Source organism: Macrobrachium nipponense, chromosome 30, assembly GCF_015104395.2.
Source record: "Macrobrachium nipponense isolate FS-2020 chromosome 30, ASM1510439v2, whole genome shotgun sequence".
NCBI lineage: Eukaryota > Metazoa > Arthropoda > Malacostraca > Decapoda > Palaemonidae > Macrobrachium > Macrobrachium nipponense.
Window position 1 is genome coordinate 16,619,018 of NC_087218.1, and position 11,256 is coordinate 16,630,273.

General features: G+C 37.2%; 2 protein-coding genes across 2 annotated transcripts in view; both read left to right on the forward strand.

Annotated features, from left to right (window-relative positions):
* The window catches only part of LOC135202021 (uncharacterized), a 24,499-nt gene extending 21,093 nt beyond the window's left edge, over positions 1-3,406 (forward strand). Inside the window, exons 7-8 of the mRNA XM_064231296.1 lie at positions 1,255-1,385; positions 3,072-3,406. Of these exons, the coding sequence (XP_064087366.1) occupies positions 1,255-1,269 (15 nt within the window). The 3' untranslated portion in view covers positions 1,270-1,385; positions 3,072-3,406. The remainder of the gene's footprint in view (positions 1-1,254; positions 1,386-3,071) is intronic.
* LOC135201980 (mucin-7-like) lies at positions 2,745-3,367 on the forward strand. Its single transcript, XM_064231256.1, has 2 exons — positions 2,745-2,796; positions 3,072-3,367. The coding sequence occupies exons 1-2, from the start codon at positions 2,745-2,747 to the stop codon at positions 3,365-3,367; spliced, it is 348 nt and encodes a 115-aa protein (XP_064087326.1).
* Positions 3,407-11,256: the final 7,850 nt, after the last annotated feature.

Consider the following 11,256-nt stretch of genomic DNA (forward strand, 5'->3'; position numbering starts at 1 on the left):
CTTAAGAGCCATACGAATTTGTTCCCCAGATTTCCTGGAAAAAGAATTTGAACTAATTCGCAAGCAACTTTCATCTTTAAAGTATCCTGACCATATAATTGAGAAAGCAATTCAAAAAGCAAACGTAATTTTCTACCGACCCCCTAAAGACAAGACCAGACACACCCAACAATAAAATAAAAAATTCCCCACCTGGAGACGATTAAGAGAGTAACTCACACCTTGGGAAATCCAACCCTTTTGCATTTACCTACCCAAATACCTTAGCCAAATCCCTGATTAACGTCCAACAAAAGACATCGCCCAAAGACTCTGGGGTATATGAGATCCCATGCCAGGACTGTGACCAATCTTACATCGGATTTACAGGTAAATCACTTCCCCAGAGATTAATACAACACAAACGGTCAGTTAGGTATGGACAACAGAAACTCGGCTATTTTCAACCATATAAATGAACATAACCATAGAATAAACTGGAATATGTCACGTGTAATTTATAGCAAGCAACCTGCCGGGTACAAGAGTCAAATGATGGAATCGGCCTTAATAAAAGAGAAGCAGGTAATGAACATCTCAAAAGGGAATTGGACATCGGACATCGTCGACGCAGTGTTCATTCAACCAACGCTTAAGAAGATTAAAGGAAGATTATCAGCGGGGGTGACCTAAATTGGCTTACTTGTGGACGAATCTCTTGGTATAAATACCACCTTTTCTGTAAACTTTTCTCATTCATATACCTGAAGAGAGAGACAGCAGTCTCTGAAATATAGTACTTTTCTCTCTACATTTTGGTGTTTTTTATGGCTCCTTTTATTAGATATATATATATATATATATATATATATATATATATATATATATATAATATATATTTTATTATAATATATATATATATATATATATATATATATATATATATATATATATTTATAGTAAGAGGCAATCAGTATATTATATATATATATATATATATATAATATATATATATATATATATATCTATATATATATATATATATATCATATACTGATCGCCTCTTACTAGATATGTATCGTGGAAAAAAGTACTGCATCACTAAAAAATGTTTCTGCTGTGTCACGAGTGAGTTCAGTTTTCCTTATCTTGGAGGGGAGAAAGAGCCAGTAAGGTGTGTAAAGAAAATTTAATATTTTAAGAGGTTATTTCTTGATGGGAAAGTTGAAATGGTTGCTGTATGAATCATAACTAAATGAATTTCTTCTCTTTCAGCAAATCGCTGCATAAATAAGATAAAATGCACCGATAACAACGGAATTTGTCAACCAAGGTCCTACTCCTGCTATGGACATATAATCCGAACGCCTGCAAAAAGAACCCCCAAAACTGTGTCTGCTGCGCTTGTAAGTCAAATCCTTTACTCCTTAGTAGTAGTAACAGTTATTGTAGGATTACACTTTGCATCGGCTCCTACATTAGCCATACACGCGGGGAAACGCGAACAGGTTTTATGGCATTTGTCAACTTTTTGCCGATCTCTACACAAAGCAGATGTAATGGTAATAAAAAGTGAGGTCGCTTGACTTCATAAAGCCGGTACGTAATTTAATCCTTAGATACTAGCTACTTGTTGCGGAGTTCAACGTCATGATTCTCCGAGAGGAAAGAAAAACGCGCAAGCTTGATGCCGCTTGGTTAAATATGGCAGCAAATCTTGCATTCCTACAACCAATTTTACCACCATTTCGTAGCCTTGCCCAGTTATTTTATTTTTCCCCTAACGGATTAAAATAAAAGAACTTACAGTAATTAGTGGGGGGGGAGGGGGTGGGGGAGTTGCTCGAACTATTAAAATAGTTTTAAAGGATATAAGAGCCACAGTGCCCTCTTAACTTCGCAAATTCTTCACACACACTATTTTTTTTTTTTTTACACTGCTCGTACTACTAAGCCTTAAATCCAATTGCAAGACCCCCCCATCCAGAATATCACAGAAGTCACGTTGCCGACCTGACCAGGCTTGGTAATGACAAGCGTATCCGAAAAGAATGAAGTATTTCGAGAAATTAAGAAATCATATTTTTGTTTTCTTCAGCTAAGGGTAAAGGCGATACAGGTAACATTAAGAATAACTGGGGCATGACACACTTTGCTTAGCGAGGAAAGTTTCAGGGTATGAAGAGGTAACCAAATAACCAAACCATTAACAAGGGAAGAGCAGTGTGGATTCAGACAAATGACAGGATGTGTGGATTAAGCGACTTATATGAAACAATTACGTTAGAAGTTTGACAAGAAAGGTTGAAAAGCTGTAAGTGGTGTACTGGGTCTTGTAGAAACTTCTGATAACAGAAAAAAGATGCAACCTACAGCATGTAGGTCTTTATTTGTTGAGATAAATTAATATCTTCTAAGATTAAAATGAAACATGTAGAGTTTGTTGATGGGAAGTGGCTGGTTAAGTGTAAAGTGGTTCTAAATTAAGAATGTTATGTTTTCATAACTGTTTAATGTCTATGAATGGAAGAAAGCCTGAAGTCTGACAAGGAGCAAGAACTATGGGTGTAAAATTATGAGCTAAGAAAGCAAACGTAAACGCTGGGTGGTTAGAGTGAGCTTTGCTAATGACAATTTAACTGGTGATACTGAGAGAAGCTGCCTACTCTGGTGAAAGAAATTGAGAATCTCTGTAAGAGAAATTAAAAGTGAATGAAAGCAAAGGAAAGGTCATGAAAGGAAATAAAATCCAGAAGTATGGAACAATGAATGGGTTTTTTGGATTATGGAAGGGAGGCAGCAAAATATATGTGAAAGGTAATTCTCCTTTGTGAAAACTAAATTAATGGATGCTGACAACTTACTGATACAAGAGCACCCCCAACATTTTAAAGGATTGCCAATTCTTCTACTTGTTTCAGTTTTACATATGTATGTTATTATTACTACTCACAATGAACACACTTTCTTTATGAAGTAACCTTGACGGCCATTCTTGTGGGATTTTCCACACCAGAAATAAAAAAAAAAAAGACAAGATGTTTGACATTTAGCAGAAGCATATCTAAGTGTGAGCTCTTCCCATTCAACAGCGAACTTCACAACGTCTGTGCCACCTACAACAACGGTTTCGACCATAACTAAGGAAGCACAAACAACAACAAAGGCTCCGATAACCACCACACATGCTCCAACAACAACTGTAGCACCTCCAACAACCGTTGCACAGGCTCCAACAACAGCTGCAGCACCTCCAACAACCGCTGCTCAGGCTCCAACAACCGCTGCACAGGCAACAGCTGCAGCACCTCCAGCAACCGCTGCACAGGCTCCAACAACAGCTGCAGCTCCTCCAACAACTACCTACTTGATGCCCGGCGGAAAATGAGAATCGTTCACTTGCTCTTTAATGATAGCCAATTTTTAATTATGATTGATAATAAAAAGGCATTGACTTGTTTGGCTGTAGTATCTCAAGAGCTACATTATATTAAAAAACTCTTTTGGATTCTGTTATCAAGACAATAAAAGCTATGCAATGTAATAACTCGTTTTTAGACACCTTTAACTAGACCACAAGTTAATTTTAAATTGGTTTGTTCAGTGTAGTACGTTAATAACAGCTGTTTGATTGTTGTGGGTGGATACTTTAACCCTTTGCTGCTGGTCTTGTTCTTTTATGAGCTATGTCATCAGAAACTATTCTTTGGTCTAGTAAATTATTCTCGCATATATGGTATTACCCCAAAGCTAAAATTGACTACAAATTAGTGCCATACTCTTATGAAGTTTATAATAAGCATTATTTGTGAACTTGCTATCAGCTACTATGAGATTCAGGGCCTCTGTAACACGGTTTTTTCGCAATAACTTTTTATCTCTGCATTTCATAAATATAACGCTTATTCAGAATACATATTATATCAACACATAAATTTTGAGTGTATTCTGCACTACGTAGGTTGAATAAATTTGGTACTTATAATGTAAAAGTGACCTTTTTTGAAGACGGGCCAACTTACTCAGAGAAAAGGTTTCGAACGCACTCGTTACGTAACTTATGACATCATTTCTTCCCTCTTTCTCGATGGATGATTGGCTATACGTAACGAAGGCTAAACCTCTGGCAACAATGACACAAATTTAAATACAAGCAAAGCAGTACACCTTTCTGAACTCTGGAACCTCCCCACTGATAATTGTCATAATGAACAAGCCAACAAAATATGTTAATAAATACAAAAACACTTCGATTATTAGTCTAACTCCCAAAATAAGTTTCCAAAGAAATTACAGTCTACTTTATAGGTCACAATCAGATTGACAAGATGTAGGGAATAGTTGGTAATTACCAAAAACATAGTAGACAAGCTTGATTTGATAACTGCTATATCCAATGTCAAGCAATTTTTATTTATTGGCTATCTACCTATTTACTGAAAAAAAATAGCCGGTACCGTAAATTGGCTTTAAACCTTCACCAATAATTTTCTTCAGAATGGTGACTTCATGAGGCTCCACCACTTTCGCCTCGTTATAAATCAGGATAACACTGAAGGCTACCATGGGATGGGCATTGTTGGATTAGAAAATTTAACTTCTGGCTATAAAAACTCCTTTCTCGAGTAATTGTAAGAAGTGCTAAATGATCCTCAAGGATCCCAGCAGTTGGTCTAAACGTTTAATTCATGTATATTACTGCTATACTGTTGCGGCACTACTGCTACAGTAGTATTACTACGCTAGCACTGATACCCCACCCACATCTATGTTTCGTTCCGCCATTCATAAAGTCTTTGGGTTTCAGAGCCGATGGCATTTCTGTCTGGTGGATGGGCGGGGCAAACATTTAGTCAAAAAGGTGTTTGTTTTACCTTGCTTACGTAATTAATGTTTTTCGACTCTTGGCTCGTAATCATTGGCCATGGCGTCGGTTAGTTCATTTTTACTCTATAAAAATCAAAACTATCGGGTTAGGTTATTGATAATGCTGACAAAATTTGTGTGTGGTTGTAAAATATACATATGTCAACTTTCAGCTACATCCGATGCTTTGACAAGGAGCAAAGTCCAAAAAACCGTGTTACAGAGACCCTGAATCTCATAGTAGTATGGTTTGTTAACTCTAATACTGTTTCTCTGAGTTTACGACTGGAGAACATATCCCTTTGTAAACTTCCTTTCAGTGAAGCAGTGAAAATCATTTTGTAGCTCATATTTTGCTTTCAGGGATTCCATTGAGACAATAGAGAGTATAGCGGTGAGGTCACTACTACTATCCAATGAAGGAACTGCAAGTTATTGATTCATTAAATATCTTTCAATCTATATTTGATCAAAATGGTGATTTGACAGTGAAATACAAGACACCTCCCTCTAAATTTTCGTAATATAGTGCATTGTCAAATGGTGTTATTGAAGGTGTTTACTATTGACTTACATTGTGTTCCCAAGCATTGCCATCCTATGCATTTGAACGTCCTTTATCCGCACCCCGTCCCCCCCTACCTCCCTTCCTCTCTCTTCCCTCCCCATCCCTCACTCAAGCTACTTTCCTGCCCTCCCCATCTCCACCTTCTTTCCTGTCTTTTATATTAAATGAGTAATATTGAATTTGATAAATATGTTGTTTTTTGTAGATTTTCTGTTCATCTAATTATCATTTAATTATTGCCATTGTATTTCCTTAAGTTATATAATTGGAATTAGGTTATAGAGCATAATTATGACCTTCACCCTATTCACCTAGTATAATGTACCTACTATTACAATCTCGACTTAAATTCTTTACCCCTCGTATCGATGTGTTGACTACGAGCTGGTAGGTTAAATCAGACAGTTTAACCGACAACTCGGTATATGATTAACACTACGGTACAGAGTGGTAAAGAAATAAAGAAATTATTTCTCTCTCTCTCTCTCTCTCTCTCTCTCTCCTCTCTCTCTCTCTCTCTCTCTCTCTCTCTCTCTCTAACTTGTATAAGTATTGTCATAGTTAAAAAGTGATGCAAACAGTTAAGAATATCACAGGAACTTTAGTCACAGTCTTCGTCAATGTCAAGAGAAAGAGACGGTCTGCTCACTACCCAAAATCCCCCATGTAGGCGGAACTTTGTTTACCTTCTTTTTGCATCAGTTGGTGAATTGCCATAATGAGCAGGTACATTGCCTATGTAGTTAACCCAGGTGGAAGGGGACTCCACCCAATTGATTAGACCTTGACTCTCTTTGGCCTTTTGTGGAAGAGTACTCATCCTGGAAAGCTGTTGACCGTCTCACTGCACCTTTCCCCAACACCTCCATTGTTTTGCTAACACCAAAGATACTGTTAACAGAAAACGGGAAAAATTAACCAGTATTATGGTCATAACATCAAACCTCGCTATCCTTTTCATTTGGAACTCCAGTTATCTGCTGGTATTAAAAAATGTCATGGAAAACGGTATTTTCTTGCATATTGTAAGTCACAGAGAGGTATTTTGGGGGAGAGATGAGAAAAACAGCGATAAAGAAAGAGTGAGAGAGGGAAAGGGATCTGGGGATACCGGACGGTCGCTTGTGTAGATTACTCCTGCCGACTCAATGCAAGACTTTGCCTTTAAAAGTCCAGAGTAAACGCCTTAAGTAACACCATTTGACAATGCCCTATATTACCAAAACTTAGTGGGAGCTGTCTTGCACACTGGGTCAAGGTATCATTTCGATCAAATACATAATTAGCTTGAAAAATATTTTGAGAAAAACGATGACTCGTGGTCCCTGAATGGCTAGTAGGTCCAGTATTTGCCAATATTCTACTTGCCAATTAATTAATATTTTTTATCAAAGCCCTGTCAAATTAAACCAGTCATTTACATATTGCGTACTTATGACACTTTCTTCAGTTAGAGTGTTCTTGTTGAATCAGCTTAAAAAAATCTTTATTTTTGCAAAAAACTATTAACCATCAATTGTGTTTGATCAAATCTTTAGAAAACTTCAGATTTGTGCGAGACTGAATACAAATGAGTTAAAATCTGTTAATGGAAAACTACCTTCAGCTTCGAGTCATTTTGCTCCTGAGGTACTTCAAGTTTTATCTTCACGAATTCATCACCGTAGGTGGTAGTGCGATCAGTGCAGCTCATGTGGTGCACTGTAGGCATTAATGAAGGTTCTTTACAGTGCCCATTCGGTCCCTAGCTGCAGCCCCTATCATTCCTTTTACTGCATCTCCATTCAGATTCTCTTTCTTCCATCGCACTTTCCATCATCTCCTAACAATTGATTCATAGTGCAACTGCCAGGTGTTCTTCCTGTTACCCCTTTCAAACCCTTTTACTCTCAAGTTCCGTTTAAGTGCTGAATGACCTCATAGGTCCCAGTGCTTGGCCTTTGGCCTAAATTCTGTGATCTGTTCTAATCCTCACGAATTCACTCACCAACGGTAAATTATTTTTTCATTTAAAAAACTCATTAGCATAGACGACGTGCGCATGCACAGCTCAAGCAAAATGCCTGCATATTGCTGGTGAGAATCATTGTCTGTTCACAATTTGTACTAACTGGATTTTAGTTGGGGCCACAATTTACTGCCCAGATTCCAGTGTGTGTCTGAAATCCCTACGTTTCTGGTCATAAAGTTTATATGGTCGACTTTGGTGTTGGTGTTGACCTTGTTAACCACGAGGACCCTGCTTTCACTCTTTAACACACCTCGTGATGGGGCCTGAAGACCTTGGGTCCTAGCCCCGGGCCTGAGCATAAGTTTCATACATCCATCCATCCTTGCTTTCACACTTAGATTGGAGTTGGCGGACCATTTCTCGTATTCTTATTGAACTTTTATAAATAGATTACAAAGAATAATGGTTGATGGACACAGTGGTGACTACATGAATATATTCTACCAGTTTAGTGCTCATGCACCATTACTATTATATTTTGGCCTTGAAAACAAGTCTATGGCTTGGGCAGATGATGCCACTCTACTCCAGTTAATCACATCGCATGATTATAGACTTCGGCTGCGTTTACACCAAGCGAGTCGAGTCGAGTCAAGTCAAGATGATTCATGACTCTTCTTGAATCGCCACATTAATTGAAATAGGAAAGTTTACTCCAAGCGAGTCGAGTCATGCCGAGTCGAGGCGAGTCAACGCGATTCAGAGTCAGTGACTTGGCGGACCCATTTTTTCATCAGTCACGGTGAGTCCGCTGAGAGGTGGACACTGTCAATCCTTAAGAAAATAGCCATTATTTCCTCAAACTGAAAGTGCACGTCAGTAATTGGTGCTTTGTTTTAATTATGTAGGGTGCAGTTAATTCCACTAACATTTTAAATTGTTTAGGTGTCATTCTGAAGAGGTCATAAAACATCTCTGGATTGTTTATCAATTCTGGGAATAGATTTCCAATGCCACCAAACTCTGGCCTTTGAGCATTAATCTGAAATTCAAACTTCCAAAGAATATATACTTTTTCCCATTTAAGTTTTTATTCAATTAATTACTTACACAAGTTCACAACAAATCAAGAACTACATACATTTTCATCTGGAATACATTGCTGTCAATGTTACAAAAATTCTTGTGAAATGCTTTAACAATTTGTCTTTCAAAATGGCTTTGATATCTCTGTTTTTTTTATATAATGGAAGCTTTTATTCTATTTATAATCAAACGTCCAGGCACATTTTTGTCTTCGAACAAACAAATATATATTTACAGTATAACTTGATAAAATTAAAGTTGTTGTGTTCCTTTGTTTCTTCGATGCCTGTGGGAAATCAAAATGTACCATTTTAATGAAATTCCAATTAAGAAAATTGCAAAGAAGCTTCAAAACTCATTTCAATTTCCAAAGGACACGGCGTTCATTCGAAAAGAAGAGACAAAAGCTAATGGAAATCTTATAAGGAAATGAATTAACAAATCAATAAGTATATAAATAAAAAAGTAAATACATCATTTATAATGGGAGCGGATCTATATGTTCCCATGGTCCTATGTTTCCGAGGTTCTATGTTCCCCTGGTCCGATGTTTCCCAGGTTCTATGTTCCCCGGCTCCTATGGGCCCCAGGTTCTATGTGTCCTGTTTTAGGTCTGTATAGGTGCATGATACTGTCACCTGATCAGTGACATGCAATGCCATATTTTTGCATGTAATGTGCCGCCAATATACTCCATACATTCATTCAGGATTATATAGATAGAATTAGGTTAATAAAATGCCAGTTTAACCATAATTCTAAACGATTTTTCTTCTAGCACTGAAATACAATCATGTAAACTTGCACAGCGCTGCCACCTACCGTCACCCAGAAGAAACATAATCAACCGGCTTATTGAGTCAGCTTGGGCGGTTGACTACTCATACCCGAAACCGCCGGACATCTTTGTCTTTAACAATTCGTTCGGGGTTTTCACTCATTTTCTACGTTCATGGTCTCATTTACCTTCACGTTAATGATGTGTTTTTTTCTATAGTGAGCGTGAGAAAACAATAGAATACCTAATTACAACGTATTTGAATTAAACTGCTTACACTTGGTGCGTTATCTCTTCACCGGAAGATGCAGTATTGTAGTTAAATAAAACAAAATATAAATCGAAATACTTTGAAAATAGAGAGCCTGATTCGTTGGTAGTTAAGTAGTGCTAATTAGAACTACTTTAGAAATTATAATATATTGATATATACTTTTATGATCTGTACTTCGTAGCATAACTCTTAATGCAATGAAAGATGTAACACATGCATAATAAAACGAAATATAATATCATTCGTTCATGACAAATAAGGAACAGAAATATTTACCAATTCTTCCGAGTATTTGTAAATTTGCGCTTATCCTTTGCAGTGGCAGAATGCATAGTGTAATCATTAACATAATTTGAATATTGCACATTAAATATTGTAAAGCAAATAGACAATAAATAAACACAGGATGAAGGAGAAGTAAAACAGAAAAATATAGTACAGTAGTGCATCAGGATACGAAATTAATCCATTCCGAAGAGGCCTTCGTAAACTTGATATTTTCGTATCTTGAACCACATTTTACATGTAAATTGCTTAATTCGTTCCAAGCCCTACAAAACACCGCAGTAAATTTTATAATAAAAGCTAAATTGACCAATAAACAATGAAATACAACAATTTGGACCATTCAATACCTAACTTAAACTACATATACTACTAATCTGTCCTACATACCTTTAAATAGTGTATTAGTGTAGATGGTACAAGAAATACTGTACATACATACGTATGTAGTAAAATGTGGAACCTTACCTTTCGAGTGAGGCGATCTCTGAAAGTGGCGACAGAGAAGGAGGACAAATGGCAGAAAACATGAATGCTTAACTTTACGAAACACTAAAAAATCGGCAGGGAAAACATTAACACTAAACTTTATGAAACACATTAACAAATGGCAGAAAACATTACACTTAACTTTACAAAAAACTTAAAATCAAATTTTTTTTTTTTTTTTTTTTTTTTTTACATTTATTTTACTTTTTTATACTTACGCTTTTTACAAAATTTCAATTTCTTCACCACTTTCAACTTTCTGTTTTGTATCATTTGGATCTTCCTGTTTGCTTACTCCTACTAAAGGCCTCTTTAAAAAATAACTATCCAAGGAATATTGCTTTCGCCTGGTTTTCACAATGTTCCTGAATCGACTCAGGCAGACGTCATCGAACTGCACAAGTATACGACCTGTGTAAACCTTTTGTCGGGGTGTCTGTATTCTACAAATGATTGCACTTTATGAAAAGCAGCTAGAGCATCCTTAATTTCTGCCGTCATAGGTCGTCCTCCTCCTCCTCGCCGCTGCTAGAGAACTCTTCTTGAAACAACGTTATGTTGCATGGCCTCCAACTCCTTCAGGTCATCCGTCATAAGCTACTCTTGGTGTTCCTCGAGAAGGTCATTGATGTCGTCCTCGTCGACTACCAGCCCCATGGACTTGCCGAGAGCAACGATCTCAAGATCTGGTTGCAAAAACAGTTTCAGGATCGTCAGCTGTTTCTGAATCTGCATCAGCTTCGCCCACGTCAAATCCCTCGAAGTCTCGGGTGGATATGGTATCAGGCCAGAGTTTCCTCCACGAATAATTCAAGGTTCACCTCGAAACCTCCTGCCAAGCTTGATCGATGAGTCAAATGCCTATGACGATATCGAAATGCTCCTTCCAAAATTCACGCAAGGTGAGGTTTTTGGTATCGGTGATGTCAAAACATCTCTTGAAAAAGATGTTTCATATACAGCTTCTTGAAGTTCGATAT

Coding starts and splice junctions, on each gene's coding strand:
- LOC135201980 (XM_064231256.1), top strand. CDS start 2,745: ATGAATGGGTTTTTTGGATTATGGAAGGGAGGCAGCAAAATATATGTG. Junction 2,797..3,071: donor CAGCAAAATATATGTGAAAG/GTAATTCTCCTT, acceptor CCCATTCAACAG/CGAACTTCACAACGTCTGTG.